This window comes from Copadichromis virginalis, linkage group LG10 (genome assembly GCF_057382275.1).
Source record: "Copadichromis virginalis isolate Kocher_CV1m ecotype Utaka linkage group LG10, C_Virginalis_male_GT1.1, whole genome shotgun sequence".
Classification (NCBI taxonomy): Eukaryota; Metazoa; Chordata; class Actinopteri; order Cichliformes; family Cichlidae; genus Copadichromis; species Copadichromis virginalis.
Window position 1 is genome coordinate 25,339,712 of NC_140627.1, and position 18,226 is coordinate 25,357,937.

Sequence of the window (18,226 nt, forward strand, 5' to 3'; positions counted from 1 at the left end):
ATGAATGGGTGGTTGTCAGGCGGTTGCTAAATGCCTTGTATCTCTGTTCATTTACAACCTGACCAACTAACTGCAGGTGGCTAAAATAAATACAGGGAGTGCAGAATTATTAGGCAAGTTGTATTTTTGAGGAATAATGTTATTATTGAACAACAACCATGTTCTCAATGAACCCAAAAAACTCATTAATATCAAAGCTGAATGTTTTTGGAAGTAGTTTTTTGTTTGTTTTTAGTTTTAGCTATTTTAGGGGGATATCTGTGTGTGCAGGTGACTATTACTGTGCATAATTATTAGGCAACTTAACAAAAAACAAATATATACCCATTTCAATTATTTATTTTTACCAGTGAAACCAATATAACATCTCCACATTCACAAATATACATTTCTGACATTCAAAAACAAAACAAAAACAAATCAGCGACCAATATAGCCACCTGTCTTTGCAAGGACACTCAAAAGCCTGCCATCCATGGATTCTGTCAGTGTTTTGATCTGTTCACCATCAACATTGCGTGCAGCAGCAACCACAGCCTCCCAGACACTGTTCAGAGAGGTGTACTGTTTTCCCTCCTTGTAAATCTCACATTTGATGATGGACCACAGGTTCTCAATGGGGTTCAGATCAGGTGAACAAGGTGGCCATGTCATTAGTTTTTCTTCTTTTATACCCTTTCTTGCCAGCCACGCTGTGGAGTACTTGGACGCGTGTGATGGAGCATTGTCCTGCATGAAAATCATGTTTTTCTTGAAGGATGCAGACTTCTTCCTGTACCACTGCTTGAAGAAGGTGTCTTCCAGAAACTGGCAGTAGGACTGGGAGTTGAGCTTGACTCCATCCTCAACCCGAAAAGGCCCCACAAGCTCATCTTTGATGATACCAGCCCAAACCAGTACTCCACCTCCACCTTGCTGGCGTCTGAGTCGGACTGGAGCTCTCTGCCCTTTACCAATCCAGCCACGGGCCCATCCATCTGGCCCATCAAGACTCACTCTCATTTCATCAGTTCATAAAACCTTAGAAAAACCAGTCTTGAGATATTTCTTGGCCCAGTCTTGACGTTTCAGCTTGTGTGTCTTGTTCAGTGGTGGTCGTCTTTCAGCCTTTCTTACCTTGGCCATGTCTCTGAGTATTGCACACCTTGTGCTCTTGGGCACTCCAGTGATGTTGCAGCTCTGAAATATGGCCAAACTGGTGGCAAGTGGCATCTTGGCAGCTGCACGCTTGACTTTTCTCAGTTCATGGGCAGTTATTTTGCACCTTGGTTTTTCCACACGCTTCTTGCGACCCTGTTGACTATTTTGAATGAAACGCTTGATTGTTCGATGATCACGCTTCAGAAGCTTTGCAATTTTGAGACTGCTGCATCCCTCTGCAAGATATCTCACTATTTTTGACTTTTCTGAGCCTGTCAAGCCCTTCTTTTGACCCATTTTGCCAAAGGAAAGGAAGTTGCCTAATAATTATGCACACCTGATATAGGGTGTTGATGTCATTAGACCACACCCCTTCTCATTACAGAGATGCACATCACCTAATATGCTTAATTGGTAGTAGGCTTTCGAGCCTATACAGCTTGGAGTAAGACAACATGCATGAAGAGGAGGATGTGGACAAAATACTCATTTGCCTAATAATTCTGCACTCCCTGTATGTTGTGGATTAGTTACTGAATTCTTCGATTTTTTTCATGTGAAACGCGAGGTGAACTTTGCACGTATGGGGTAATTTTATCGTCATGAGCATCAGTTATTAATCTGATCACACAATTTTTAGGCATATGCAGTGTAAAAACTACAGTGGGTCCAGCATGTCCATCATCATGTGTATTTGCACCTCACAGTCCAGTATCTAATCTGGCAGAGATGTTTTTCACCCACACACACAGTGACTATCAGCAGTGACGCAGGACTGTCTCTCATTTCCTTATTTAACCAGAGCTGAGCATCGCAGAGCCGGCAGTCGAAGTGAATGTGATCAATAAACAGGCAGATAATAACACGGGGCACAAGAGCAGTTTGGCTGTGCATACTTGCTTCCTTTTCTGAGATTATCTCCATCCTTTTTTGTTTATCTCTCCTTTTCCCCCACTCATCTGTTACAGTTATTTTTATACTGAATCTCCCCTCTCTCTCTCTCCCTGCTCTGTTGTTATGAAACTCCCTCTTTCTGTTTATCTTCTCTCCTGCCTTTCTCGGTTTTTCCACCCGACTGCTGAGGGATAAGGACTGCAACTTGATGTTGAATACTTGCTGGGAAATCATAGCTCGAATCGTCTTTCCACGATAAACAAGTCCTTCTGTATATATGGTGTGCTTCTGTTGTTTGCAACTGTAACATTTGTCTGCATTTGTGTGTCTATGTGCGCCTTCTTCTGTCAACCTGCTCTATATATCATTCTCAGTGTGTCGTCTCTGTGTTTGTCTATGCGTGTCGTATGTGTTCATATCTCACTGTCTCTGTGTGTGCGTATGTGTGTGTGTGTTTGTGTGTCCGGCCATCTGTTCTCTGTCGGGTCTGGTCCTGACTCTCAGGGCTTTGTCTTCCTCTCTCTCTGTTCTGGGATCAAGATGACAGACGTGTATCATAACTCCTTCTCAGATGTGCTGTCCCCTATCCGCACTGTTTATTAGTCAGGCCCAGAGGCTAGTGATGATTAGAAAAAGGAAAATTGCTTTGAGTTGTTTCTAATGTTCCCCACGGGTGCTGAGGAATTTCATCTTAAAAGGGGACGTTCATTCTCAGCTTCCTTTTTTTAAAATCATGGGCTCCATTAGAGTAGCTATGAAGTTCCCAATCAACCATATTTATCCTGTATTGTGCTCAGTTCATTCTCCGTCTTGAGCCAGCTCTGTTCCCCCACCCTGTAAGCCAACTTTCTTCTGATAGGCTGCCCCTCGTCAACAAAAGCTTCGAACGGCAGGTGGGATGGACTTCAGAGCTACGCGTCTGAATTGATCGCATTAAGGATGTCCACACTCGCTGACATCATACAGAGCCAAGAGTGGGGAAAAAAATCCGAATTCAAGCGCTAAGTAGTTTTTCACGTTTAATGTGAACATCCAACATTGTTTATAATTCAAAGTTACATGTTTGATTCCAGTTAGATTTTATGATTTATAAAATAGTACACAAATAGTAGAGCCAAACTAATATCTGATTTTTTAAGACCGATATCAATATTTGGTGATTGAAAAATCCAATACTGGGACAGTTTAAGTTTTTCTTTCAGACACTGAAAATAAAATTTAAATAAATGTCCTCGTTACGTGTGGGAATTTATTTAGTTGTTTACTTGATTCTGCTCAGATTATCTGATCGTGGCTTCGAAAACCATGTGTTACTTACAGGGAAGTTTCATAGCGCCCTCTGGTGGACAAGCTGCAAAACATGAACACTCACAAAATCATTGAAGGGTGTTTCTCCCGTCTCTTCTTTACTTTTTTAAATGTCATTTTTTCAGATGTGAATAAAGTCGATGCCTTTAGATATCAAATACCTGTAATAAGACCAGATGAGAACATTGGTCTGCACTGCCTTAGTTACAGCAACTTTAAAAGAGCTTTAAAAGGCTTTTAGATTTAATAAAACCTTGAATAAAAATAAACTAAACCACATTGCTAAAAATATTAAAAACGTGCTCTCTGTTTATTAAATAACAGTTTATTAAATAGTGGATCATAAAAGCAAGGTTAACATTTCTGAGAATCTCTTGTGTTTCTCTTGACTTTGAAATTTGAGAGCGAAGATTTTACAGCAGAGAGAGAAACAAATCCGTTATCTTAAAACTATCCAGTAATTGGTTTGTGCCTTCTGACGACAGCTCTAACGAAACAAGATGCCTTTTGGTCACAAAGATAATGAGGCCAACAGTAATGTGTGAGATGAATTTGCTTTTGGACAAATTGGTAGCACAGAGTGAAAAAAGAAGAAATGGTAGGCAACAACAAAAGATTTTATTCTAGTTCCCATTATTGTGTCCCTTTATTTGACTTCATTCCTTAATTAGGAAAATGTATTTCTGATTTTTAAAGTCTGAAAGAAAGACATCAGTACGGTCAACACAGTTGCATAAACTAGAATACACAAAATACAAAGACAACCAAAATGTATAAACATCAGTGGCAACAGAGCCTGAAACATCAATAAAAACCCTGTCTTATGCCAGAAGCAAGCTATTTCAGGCAGCCTGAACTAACTGGAATGTAACCTAGCAACTGAAGCCATTTGTAATCACATTTTGTACCAAGTTGTGGACATTTGCACGGAAAAACTACTCCTAGCATTGCTAAGTTTAGCAAACTAACCCAACACTATGTGTTTGCAACGTTATACATGACACAAAGTGCTGCACATAAATGACGAGCATATTAGTTACAGGAGCATCTTTTCGCTCTCTTTCTTATGTACTGGCTCTGGTCTTCGCCCTATCCTGCTGCTGGTGTGTCCCTTACCCTGCATTGCATTAGCTAGCACTAGCTGGCAATTCTTGTTGTTCTGTGTGCCATAAGACAGCCTAGTGTTTACTAACTCCAACACCATTTTTTCCTTAGCATTAGCTTGCAAAAGTACCAGGAAAAGAAATATTTCCTTGTCATTAGCTTTACTGCAGCATCAGCTAATTACTTGACTGTACCAAAAAAAAGAAGAAGGTAGAAACAGTGTTGCAATTTGGTTTAAATGACAAAGTGTTGCCATTAGTAGGTTTCTCATGGAAATCTGTTTGAGGACTTTATCTTCCCTGTCTCCTTAAACAGAAAATAAAACAATACTTTATGTTTATTTATACTCGTGTTTATATCTAAAGGTTCCCTTTCCTGATGTTAGCATGATGATCCAAAACATATGAATGCATAGGAAACGAAAGGAATATCTCTAGCATCAGCAAACATTTTTAACTGGGGGTTTGATTCGCAGACATTTATTAACATTTTTTCTTTATCACATGCAAAGCAACAACAGGAAAATACTAAATAAAATAAGGTAATAAACTGTGGCTGTTATTGTACCTGGGCAGATTGTGCTGAGGAAAAACCTGGATAAATGTGGAAAACATGTCCTGAAAAAACAAAGACATTGCATAATCAGTTTTTTTTTATACATGCCACAACTGCCACCGTAAGATGATACACAGAAATACTACAGACAGAACTCAGACCCAACAACAGGCTATAAGTTAGACATGAAAAATTGTTCCCAGATAAGTCTGTAAGATGTCATAAGGCATATAAAATACACCAGATTTCTGTCTATTATGCAATAGAATGGATTTGTGTTAAATAATCACATCTAAACAAATCATGTTGTACATGGATGTTGTACCTGACCAAACTGGACATAGTAACAGGGTGGCATGTTTATGTTGGTCTCCTGATTTCCTCTCTCTGAACTCTGCTCATTTCCCTTCTGCTCCATCACCCCTCCCTGTCTTCTTCACACTTCTTCACTGTCTTTTTCCCCCTCCTTCCGTCACCTATTCCCTCCCTCTGAGCTCTCTCAATTCCTGCAGAGACATGCTGCGTCATGGAAACTACCAGCTCAGTGTGTGCGTGTCTGTGTGTGTGTGTGTGTGTGTGTGTGTGTGTGTGTGTGTGTGTGTGTGTGTTAGATAGCTTGTGTTAAAGGCACCCTAACAGCACCTCCTGCTGTCCTGCTTGCCAGATCATTATAAGCAGTGATGATTTACAAGGAGGTTGCAAAAATAAAAGAGAGAAAGATGCTCAGATCACAAAAATATCCACATTTATGAGTACATTTCAGTTTCTGCAAAGTTTTGTCTTCATTCTCTGCATTCCTGATGATGTGCATATGGCTGCTATCGATTATTTAGATGCATTTGGTCCCAGAAGACAGTATGACTATCTCCCAGTGCTCTTGGTTGGACTAAATTAGATCAATAAACTTGATTATTTTTATTCACTTGATGCCTACAGAGTCCCTGAGAGGTCATACTTAGATTTTTTTTGCAATAACATTTGCACTTCATTCAACTCACAGTAGAAGTGAGCTCTATTATGATACTGTATATACACCCAAACCTGTACCTGATTAAGACAACTACAGACTGTATCATAGGTTATGATTGCAGTCATATTGGTGTCACTGAATGCCTCATGGAATATATGAGTTTTTAAACATTCACTACTAGATAATATCAGAGGTTGGTCATTTAAAAAGGAGAACAGGTGGACTCCGGTGGTCCCCGTGGACTCCCACGTTCAGTTATACAGTAATCGTGTTTACAGCTAAAGAATAAAATGTTTTGACCTCCATGGATAGTTTTCCCCCTTGTAAGAGCTCACCAGGGGGTGGGTTTTTAATTCTGCTCATCCATCTGGGTGGTGGTAAGTGTCCTGACATAGGCACCTTTAGCAAGTCTGTGTACTAGGTTTCACCTAAACTAATTTGAATTGCTGAATTGGACCTCTCTGCTTTGATTGTGCCGTCTGTGCCTGTTGATGAATTTCAATGGAATTATGTGGCAAATAATAAATATTATTGCTGTGAGGTACAGCCTGTCCAAGATGTTTGCGCTTGGTTTTAGTGATTGAATTTCTAGTATTTTATTAGTTTGTTAATAAATCCTGATTTGCGTATCGGTGTCTGTGTGTTGTCCCCAAACGGTTTATGACTGCAGATGAAAAATCCGCTCACGTCTGGATTCTCACTGATATTGAAGTCTAGTCAAAAGGTGATGTCTATCCTTTATGTGAAATCCATGGTTGCGATGAGTTGCCTTGTTTCCTCGTGTTTGTCTGCCTGTTTTCTTTTGGGCCACTTCGTGATGCAGTGTTTGAGCAATTACCGTCACTTGAACACTACTTTACACTTAGTGGACTAAATACCACATAATTATAATCACTGTATATTTTGACACAACTATAAAATGTTAGATTCTTTCTGTTTTCCAAAATATAATGAGTGAGGATTTTTGACACTTGCTTGTTCTATGTGTTGGGTTTGTTTTTATCATCTTTTTAACTGTTAACATTGCGCCATGTCCACCATCCATCTTTCTCCACTTAAATTAAATATTTGACAAGTGAAAGTGTGGGTACATTGTTAAAACGAGTTTGTCTGTGCTTTTATATTAGAGGAAGAAATCCTAAAATGCTGCAGACAGACATGCGGCGCTTTGGCAGCACTTCTCACAGCCCACAATGATAGAAAAGGAGCCATGAAAATCTCCTAATTATACAGACACACATGCAAACACTTAAAAGGAGGGAGCATTGTCTGCAGACTCACACAAACACAGATACTGAACACACTCACACTGCACATAATCCAGGCTGAGATAGTCCTGTAAACACACCAGTGTTGGAGAAGTCATTAAACGCATCCTTTTTCTTTTTTCTTTTTTTTTGGCGAGGAGACATCAACTCTATTTTTACTTGGACGTTGTCATCTAATTTAAGTGCTTTGTCTTTGATATTCCCGAATTTTGGATGCAAACTTTAAAACACAAAGCAAAAGCCTTCATTGGTAATTTTTCACCGAATCCAGACCATTGTTGTGTTTGCTCTACTTACACATATACAGTGCTGAGAAAAATTATTTGCCTCCTTCCTGATTCCTTAGTTTGAATATTAGACAAATACAAAATGCAGGCTTGAAATTATTATTTGATTTTGTTTAGAGAAACGAAAACCCACCAGTCTAACCTACCTGGCCCTGTGTGAGGAAGTCGTTAATGCCCCTCCTTGATGATTTAACTGTGATTAACTACATTGTTAAATACATTTTGTCTGAGTTTAATTTCACTAGCCACACCCAGGCTTCATTACTGCCAGACCTGTTGAATCAACGTGCCTGACAGACTGATGATTCAACAGTAAGGAGGAGACTAAGCTCGTTTCACATTTACCAGAAAAACATTTTCATGATCCCCAAAGCTTTAGGGAAAATATTCTGTGGACTGACAAGACAAAAGTTGAACTTTTCCGAAGATTTGTGTCCAACATCATACCAGCAGTCAAACATGGTGGTGCTGTGGTAGTGTGATTTGCTGCTTCAGGAGCATCACAGTTGCTGTAATCGATGGAGCCATGAATTCTCCTCTGTACCAGAAAATCCTGAAGAAAAATGTCCATCCATCCATTCCTGCCCTGAAGCTCGTGCTCCCTTTGGATATATATGTAACATTACAGTAATCTAAAACACATCAGATCGAAAGGAGGCTTTCGATCTTTTACCTTTATTTTCTTATTCATGAAAAATATGCAACACTCCTCACCTGTCTGCTTTGTTTTCTCCCTCCTCTTCCCTTCTGCCTCTTCCCTTCTATTCACTTTTACCAATTTCATCCAATTTTTTCTCCCATTTTTCTTGCTTCCTCTTACTCTCCCTTCCTGCACCTCCCCTCTCCCTGCTTGTGCCCTCTTCCCCTTTCCTTAGGTTTGTCAAAGTCATTCCCGTTGGACAACTCTTTGTTCGACAGCTGGCTCGCCCAGTCGGTTCAGATCACCGCTGACGACATGCTGAGCCAGTGGGCTCTGGGTGCCCAACATCGGGACAAGAGCGGCAGCCTGCTTTCTGACCAGGTAGGGCTTCAGGAGCAGAGGGCACAGAAGACGATGTGTTAGCAGAGAGAGACAGAAAGAATGAAACGCAGCAATGGGTCTGCTGTAGTAAGGACTTAAGCCTTCAGTACAATGGGGTGCCTGCTTTACCAGGTGAACTGCAGCTGTTACATGTTATGATAAGAGATGAATACAACACAAACGTCTTGCTCAATACTTGGAAAAGAAAAAGTGGTTTGCTAATGCAACATTGTGAGTAGACCGTTACATCTTGACCTGAATTCCTGTCCACTTCACCGGTGAACGAAACGAGTGCCAAGGACTTTCCTGTGAAGAGGCCACGCCGACACAAACAGCTACATAAGTAAAAAAGTGAAGCGTTCTTCTTAGTCGAGGAAGGGAAAACGGCTAAAGTGTACAAGAAAATGAAACATACACAGAGAATTTCACTTTTATGCATTAATTCAGTCTAAAACACTCCACAAGGACGACCAGCGTTTCTTTTCCACATATATTAGAAATCATTTGATCAGTTTAATTACTTTTTGTTAGTTTCAACTAGAATTGAGCACTGGTACTATTCCTGAATGGTGCTTGTATTAATGGAAAAGTATTTTTTTAAAAAGCTGTCATAAATTCATCTGTGTATATTTTGATCACCATCCGAACACATGAGAGAGGCCACAGTGTTTCCCACAGAACTTTGTTGCGTTTGTGTCCACAACTGTGGACATAGGCGAAGCTAATCTGTGCTTTTTAAATAATGAACAGATGTGTACATGCATATTTGTGACTACATACATTTTTTTTAAAAAACTGAGCAGTAGGCAGCTGCCTCGCCAATAAATTCCTCATCCAGCGGACACATTCCAGCAGCATCATCTTGGATGTGGCTGGAGTCCCCGCTCAGTAGCCTCTGTGAGCTCAGCAAAGAGGCGCCAGCTCTCCACCTATCCAGTCTAACCAGACCCCACCTATCCTGGGTCTGGTTAGACTGGTCCCTCGAACTGACAGGGGTCACAATGACTCAACTTATCACCTTTTTGATGTTGAAACATAAATTCAGATTTAGAAATTAGATTCTAAATTAGTTTTAGACATTAATGTGTACATAAACACCTCTATGAAGCCATTTATAAAGATTTGTTACTTAAGTGGGAACCAGTAGTTTTAGGGCTGAGAGCCACAAACAAGTTGGGGAATTCAGAAAGTATTAAACAAGGAACTAATGTGTTTTTCTGATCGGAATATAGAATATCATCAGCATCATACCAACATGAAACAGCTGCTACAGCTGTTTGTGATGGTCCAAAAGTTTGCATGATGGTGCTTTTCACTCAAGTTTCAGTCATTTCATCGAGTCTGCGGTGAGCCAGTCAGCCAGCACAGCGTCAGTTTGTAGTTTTGACACTTGAAAAAGTTCATCTGACTTTGAACAAAGACCTGATCATCGATTCTTTAGATTGGCTGTGGTTTTATATAGTTTAGCTTGTTAGTTTTTTATTGTAAATTGATCGATCTGCTAATCAGAGCAAAGATGTTCTCCCCCCAGGAACGTGCTGTTTGTGTGCTGGCTGGCAGAGCGCTCTCACCAGATTGCGCTGCTGTTTTTGGATGTGCTTAAAGAACAATAAACACAACCGCAGTCATTTTTTCCAATTAAACAGGAACCTGATATCTTTCAGAAACAAAGATCTGCATAAATAAACAATGATGTAATTTAAACAAAGCCCACATGTCGCAAGTTAATATTAGGGGTGTAGTTTAAAATCAATAAACACCAGCCTTGTTTATTAAAAACAAAAAGTGTTAGAGATTCAACAGAATCACACCCTGAAGAAATAAAAGATCACGATGTAGAGTGCCGTCAGAACAGATCAGCTTTGTCATTTAGTCGGGCTTTTTTGCTCAGGAACAAATTGTGACATCGGCAGCTCACAGTCTAAACTGCTGAGCTGTTGGACATGTGGGTAGGTGGGAGTGGGTGGGGAGTTTTTGTTCCAAAATATTCCAAACCACAAAATCAAAAATGAGCAGATTAACTGTTGTATCAGTCAACTTTTCGCTTATATCATTTATATATTTTGTGTTATTTCACTTTTAAACATGAAAAGATTTGTTTGTTCCTCATCCGTTTTCCTCTTTCATCACCAACCTTTCTCCTCTTTTCATCCAGCTCCTGCAGGGCGAAGAGAGCCTGCTCAACCTAATGATGGAGAACTCCATGCAGTCCACCTGGAAAACACCCCAGTTGGGGCGCAAACCGAGAGGGAGCAACAAGCCCCGTGTTCGTGCACAACCATCCGCTCCAGCCCAGCCTCAGACGCTCCTGTCTGCAGCTGCTGCGTCCGCAGGCGGCAGCCCCTCCACCGCAAAGAGGCTCTGGGCGAGCATGGCGGAGGAAAAGTCTGGCCATGTGAGTCGGAAAGGGGAAAAGAACAAAGGCTCCTCCAAGACCGTGCACTACCCCCTCCATCACCACCAGACCAGGAGCTCTGACCTTCACAGGGACCCACCGCCACAGCCGCCCATCTCCAAAATGGATTCCTGTCACATCTCGGAGGATAACAGTCCTTGGGATGGCATCCATGCAGGGAATGGTGTAGTATCAGGGGCTGGATCTGGTTTCACAGTGGGCTCAAACCCACCGGTCTCTGGTCTTGGGTTCACAATTCCCGACGGTGGGACAATCTTTCGTGGCGGGACCCCGCGGCACCGTCTGTCCCGCCAGGGTAAATCAAGAGGGAGGGGCGTCACCGGAGGTGTAGCGGGGTTCGAGTCCATGAACCTGCCACTCGCAGGGAAAGACGTATCCCTGTTAGACGCTGCTGAGACTGATGGCTACTTCTCTGACGGCGAGCAGAGCGATTCGGACACGCGCACTGGTGGGCGCAAGCTCCGCCTGCCGCAGTTGCACTCCGGGAACGAGGACCTGCTGAGAAGAAGCGTGCTGGCTTCCTAAAGTACTGAGTTTCCAATAGACAAATACACACAAGCAGTTATCCAAGCAGAATCCCGCTGGCTAATTGTTTTTTGTTTTTGTTTTTTCCCACCTGTGCCCAGCATACAGTCTATAAAAACACGGCTGGATCGCTTTGTTCAACCAAAATCCCGATCGCATCCATCAGTGGGAAATCCCCAGCTCCTAACCTGCTCTGTTTTTTAGGACGGAGGGGATTTGAATGTAGCCGTTTGCCTATCATACAGAAAAGCTTCTCCACTGGACTGCAGTTTGTTGTTAGCTTATCATAAGATGTGATGCATTCAGCAGATTGAAAACAAACATTACCTTCAGTCTCTTTCTCTTGTTTTTTTTTTTTTTGTGTTGTATATTTCAGAATCATTTCATTTCTGGGCGTCGAACGAAGCACCCAGTTCTGGCCTCATGTCTGTGGTATCTGCCAGACTTGGGAACAAACACTTTGGGGCATTATTATTATAATTATTATTATTATTCAAGCTGGTTTCAGGGTATGCTTCATTCTCGGCCTTTGTGGCCCGAGTTGCATCCAGTGAGTGCTTGTTTTCTTGAATATGTTCAGTGGAAAAGACAATTTCACACCAGAGTTGGTCTGAATATGTACAGCGGGTGACAACTTGTATTCAGCCTTGAAAAGCACAACATAGCTAGTCATAAGAGCTGTAATGTAAGCACTTGTGTGTATAATAGATGCTCATTCAGGGTTGGGGTCAATTTTCCTCCCTCGTTGACTCGGTTTGAAAAATGTACACTGAATCCTTCATTCTCAAATTCATTTTCACGTTTTAGTTCATAAAAGAAAAAACAACAACAACAAAAAAAATCTACAAATCTCCAGCTTTGCCAGTTTCTGAATAGCGAACACATTGACCCCAACCCTGGTGCTCATTCAGATTTTCACACAGACACACACAAACATACTCACACACAAACTACCATAAGCGGATCCCTTTTGCTCACAGCCGCCGTTGAAATATTTGGTCTGACTTTTTGTCAGCTGCTTTCAAATTCTTCCTAATTCCGCGTTCTTTTAACTCCCGGGTCTTTGGAGAAAAATCGTCGTACAAACTCTGTGCCTTTCTTTCACTTGCCCTGTGGCCCTGCGTCCCCCTCAATCGCCGCCAACTTTCCAAATCAACCAAACAATCGCTGAGTAGATCAATCAGTCGTTTGTCAATCGGATTTGTAACAATCAAGCCAAAAGGAAATCCCATTGGAGTGGCTACTGAGCGTAGCTGGCATTGGGCTCCTTGTCACCTTAACAATTGTGTAGTGCCTGAAAGGATGGAAATGCATCACTTGCCATTTATCAACAGAGCATATGCAGCAGCTTGCAACGCAGAGCAACATCGTGCTTTCAGTGCAAAGAGCTGCCTGCTGCTCTGTGCCCCCTTATGTTACATCACTGCAGCCCAGAGCCATCAATAACCAGAGTTTGGCCAGTTACACTGCGGGCACAATGTTGCTGCCATTGAAAATTAGACCTCTTATTTAAAATTTCATGCACATTACTGCAAATAGTATTCATTTTGGGGTTTGGTTAATCAGCAGTACAGTTTTGCTTTTTCATATGGAGTGGGTAGCTGTGTTCATGTAAGCCAAGCCTGAGAGACGTGTTTTATAAACAGTTTCAGAGTGGTTAGGGTGGCCATGCATTGTGTAGTTCATGGGTAAATTCTTGCTACAGCAGCTGACATCATGTGACACAAATTCAACCTCAAAAGCAGCTGAAATTCTGCTTTGGTTCATAAGAGGAGGAATCCTCAGTTTTGGCATTCTGATGTTGCTATTTATGTGTCCAGTGGAAGCGGGATCACTTGGAATGCATTCAGTGCATGTGGATATACATAAAACTATATGTAAAATTAGAGGAAATTAGTCATTTTTATTAGTCAGATCACCCACGTGTACCTATGCAGCTTATTATTTTGTTCTATGAAGACGTAAACACTGTCAGGCACCAAGGTGGCAGCCGCTTTTGTTTGACGTGGCCAAGCTTTCACAACTGATGGCTCTGAGGCACGTCTTGTTCCTACTAGATGGACGTAGACAGTGTAATAATCAGCTTCAGAGGCCTGCGCTCTTAAGTCCCTGAATTGATTTGATTGTAAATTTGTTTTTGTTTTTTAAAAACGAAACACATGAGCCGTTCTTGTTTTTCTCAGAGAGTTGTATTTTGTACTTAAAGCAGTCCGTGGTATTCTCAGGGGTTAAAAAAAAACTTATAAAAAAGAACAATAAAAGGTTAAGAATTTATGGAAAAGCAACGAAAGACGTAGATATATATATATATATATATATACATATATATATATATACACACACACACATTTTATATCATATACAGTATATATATATATAAATATATGAAGTGATGTGTGTTTGTCTAGAAACTTCCTTATTTGGAAAGCTTCACTGTTTGAACTCCAACACGACTACTACTGAGCATGCTCCTTCTCTCAGTACAGCATACGACCATCAGCCCTGCGTTCAACAGTCCCACTTTAACCCATCTGATCTGAGGTCAGATAGTATCGGCTAACAGATGGAACTGTCTTTTGGGTCTCACCAAACTGGGATGACTTAAAGATTTGATTTTAAGGGCTGCTTGACCCAGGCCTGATGAACACACATTTAAACAGAGGCCCAAGTCCATTCTACTTTCTCCGTTTTCCTGTATGAACAGCTTCTCCCCGGTTTTCTGGAGTAACCATGCCAAAGAACAGATCTGTGTTACAAGGCAGCATATTTCAGTCTTATCTACGCAAACATATTAAGCTGTCAGACCGCTCGAACAGTGATGTCCAGGTCAGCAGATGTGATTCGACCTCCTCTAACCCAGGGGGCGCTTTTAATTCCCAACCTGGATAGATCTGCATTCACGGGGGGATTCCCACAGGAAATGCCCGGTGATGGTTGTTAAACACACTCGCATGTATTAACCCCCTCCAAAAAAGGGAAAAAAAAAAGAAAAAAGCCAGTGCTGCTGAACTGATCACACAACATACAGCTCTCTCTCTCACACTTACACACATGCACACACACACACACACACACACACACATAGACGCTTACACAAACCCCAGAGCTGGTATAACAGGGTTACAATGTAAAAGTTTTTGTTATGTATATGTGGTCCTGACTGCATCAGGAAGCATGAGTTTACTCAGAGCGAAACGCCACCCCCTCCCCAACAGCAGGAGAGTATTATCACAGGTCAGGTGACAGCGCTGCGTCTCTGTCCCCTCTTCGTCCCTTCAGGTGTAGCCATGGTAGAAGCACTCGCATTGTTGCGTCACAGTCTTGCGAGGACAGGCGGAGAACTTGGGACTTCTACGATGGCTATTACAGCTGACACATTACAGTAACGACAAAAAAAGAGCAACAAAGCTCGTGTTCCGATGCGAGGACGCGGTGACGTGTCGCCTCCGAATCCTCAGCCAGGTGTTCGTTACCATTCATGTGTTGCTAAGACAGAAAAATGTAATCTTGGTTTCAATATTCAATGTTCAGAGTAGCCTGACGTTGTAGACAGTGGTTTTAGACAAGGCCTCACATGTATGGCCTTAACATGTAGTAGCAAAGGCTGAGGCTGCACAGTGCCTGAAGGACAAAAAAAGGACTGAAAAATACTCATTTGGGGCTAAATTAGTGGAGCTGGTTAGCAGTATATAAGATTTCCTGCTGGGTGATGGTGAGATTCCACACAAAAACAAAGCAAATTGTACTTCTGATCTTCTTTTTTTTTTTTTTTTGCCTTGATACTGTGCAGCCTTAGCAAACATAACTGGTTATTATTCTATATTTACAGTGTGGCTTCAATGCCCTCTCCTTCCGCTTCGTAGATAATGTAGACTGGAGTCTCTTGCAGGTTCTTTTTATCAATATCTGCTAGAATGCAACTTCAAAGCATTGCTATCCTCTGTGTGGTACGCCAGTGTGGGTGTTGGCTCGCAGCCCGAATGTGCTCTGATGATCTTTGAATTTTGCAACTCTGTCAGGTCGAATATCCACACTGAAAGGAGATCTAGTGCAGGGGGTTTCTCGCGCTCTCTGTCTATCTATTTGGGTTGTGTCCCATAAAATTAGACACAGTGTGAAAGTTTTTATCTTCATACTCGGAGCATCCGTGTCGGTAGGTCACGTTCCTCTATGATAAGTCACCACTTAGAGAGGCAATAAAATGTGCAACGGAAAAGCTGTACAGTCCTCAGCTTGCTGTATGTTGAGAGCAGAACTCTTCCCTCAGGTGTTGGCACTGACGCTGCACCACGGAAATAAACTGACGGGCATCAAGCACATAATGGCAGGTTAGAAACACACCTACACACAGTGATGCTTTCCACTAGACCGATTGCTTGCAGGTAATTGGAACCTCGCCTGCGCACAGCTGCCGTTTACTGTACTGACTCTGTTGTAAAACATCAGTGCACCAGCAGGGCTGGGCTCCTCAGAACCCCCTCAGCTGGGTGAAGGGTCACATTTACAGCTTTCCATTAGCAAGAAAAGCAGTTTAGGGTGATCCAGAAATGACAGCAATGTTCAGTTCTGGTGAACGACGACATTAAAAACGGGGCTTTGAATTCCATGATTGCTCCTAGTGGGTGGTAAAAAGTTGGATTTCTACAATTTAAAGTCATTTATTGCACTGAGGTGGTTCTGGGGAACCACGAGGGCATTGGGATGCAGTTCATAAGATGTCGTTTCTTCTTCTGTGGTTGCTCCTTCATCCAGAAAGTGGTCTGAGGCTGTAGTGGGATCAGTGAAAGCAGGACTGGGTATTGCTTAGGAAATAAATACCTGCAAGCGACAAGGGACAGCAGTCCAGTAATAAAAGCAGGATTAGATCAGAAGTCTTGAAATGTCTGTAAAGCAGAAAATTGCAGGTCTGTCGAAAAATGTATCCACATGACAATAGAGATTGCTTAGTGCTTCCTGTTTCTGGTATCAATGCCTAGTCCTTGTTTCGCTGCCCTACACCAGCCGTACAAAGCCGCCCACCTACCTACCGCTGGAGTTTATACTCATCTACAATAATGTATATTACTGTTCAACTACTACTACTAGACATTTTCATTTTCTGTGTTTTAAAGAGGCTTTTGCAAGCTGTTTGTTTTGTTTTTTTTTCCTTTTATAATGCTTATCTAGCCGCTGTGGCACGTATCAGACTAGAAAGCTGACTCATTATCTGCTTCTACTGTTTTTACTGGCGCTTTGCTCTCCTCTCCGTTACAGCAAAGTTATGGCTTAAAGGTCTCAGCATCCAGAACCCAGACACACACTCCACAGATCGGAGGTTTAGTCGCACAACCGGAGCTGCTGCCGAGGAAGAAACTGATCTCAAGTAAAACTCAACCTTCAGAGCTCGAGACTCAATCAGTCGCATCTTAAAAATTTATTTGGTTAATTTATCAGAAATGGCAGATATTCATTCCCCAGGTTCAGCTTCACAGCAGTGAAGATTTGCTGCCTTTTTTTAATGTAATGGTAAATGCAGCAGCAATCTGATAGCACCGCGTTGCTTTTTTGGATCAAAGCCTGCAACAAACCTCAAGAAGCACTCATCCGAAAAGCATTGCTTCTATTTTTGTGCCTTTTTTTAGGTGTGTGTGGGGGGGGGGAGACACTGTTTGTGTCCAGCATCTCTTGGTGACTGAAGGTGGAACCAAAGAGCGATTGATGCTCTACCTGTGTGATCGCGTCATCCTCCACAGCAGCTCGGAGAAATCTTTTCAGACTAAATCTCCCGTCTGTACCCACTGCGTACCTTACTCTGCATCCACCATCCAGCAAATTCCTCGTCCTCCTCCTCCTCCCACCACCAGCAAACTCCCCTCTTCTTCTCCATCCTGAATCCCCTAAAAACAATCACCCTGTTGTCTCCCTCCTGCCCACAACTCTTCCTCTCCCTGTCCGGTGATCAGCCTCCTTGGCCCTTGGCACATGGTTTTTTAAAGGTGATCAAAAAAGAAGAAGGACACCTATAGCTTTAAGGACAAATAATGACAGACGCACGAGGAGCTGAAAACATTGCACTCAGCTTTGCTTAACTCTGGCTTGAAAAGAGGGAAAGTGCGGGAAAGGGGAGAGTTGTTTAGAAAGAAGGAGAGGAGGGAGACTGTTCGCTGAACTGGAGCCAAAGAAAGACAAAAGAGTACAACTTGTTCTTTCCTCTGCATTCTGTTTGGAGCCTGTCCGTACAGTCAGGTTAACAAGCAGCTAATATAAACAGTACCAGGCCCTCCCTTTCCCCTCCTTGTGCCTCCTCTCGCTCTCTCGCCTCACACAGCTTGGTAGTCCAAGATTTGTCTTTGAAAAATGTAAAAACTCAAATCGGGAGCGCCGAGCAGAGATGCTTCCATTTTAAACGGCTTACAAAACGATTCAGTTTTACGTCAGAATATATTATTAATCACCAGAACTTCGTGATATGAAGCTAATTAGAGCATAAATTAAAGGCCATTACCAAACAATTCTTTAAACAGAGTTTAAAACTCTTAAAACTAACCATTCTCTATCTTACTAGGCCGAGGTTCATCCCAACTCTGAAACAGTTATTAGCTCCTTTCAAGTTAAAGCTTCTGTGTTCACAGCCAGAGCTGCCATATTAGGCATGGCCCCTCTTTTTGACATCACACAGATCCAACAGTGGAAAAAACTCTCTGAAAGTGGGAGCTTAAGGCATTGTAACAACAGTAAAATGAATGTGAAAGAGGCTCT

General features: G+C 42.0%; 1 protein-coding gene across 2 annotated transcripts in view; it reads left to right on the forward strand.

Moving 5' to 3' along the window:
- jade2 (jade family PHD finger 2) overlaps nt 1-13,792 on the forward strand; it is a 221,807-nt gene extending 208,015 nt beyond the window's left edge. For both annotated transcript variants that reach the window (XM_085470801.1, XM_085470802.1), the window contains 2 exons: nt 8,402-8,547; nt 10,703-13,792. In XM_085470801.1, the coding sequence (XP_085326927.1) occupies nt 8,402-8,547; nt 10,703-11,488 (932 nt within the window). In that variant the 3' untranslated portion in view covers nt 11,489-13,792. The remainder of the gene's footprint in view (nt 1-8,401; nt 8,548-10,702) is intronic.
- The last annotated feature ends 4,434 nt before the right edge of the window (nt 13,793-18,226 follow it).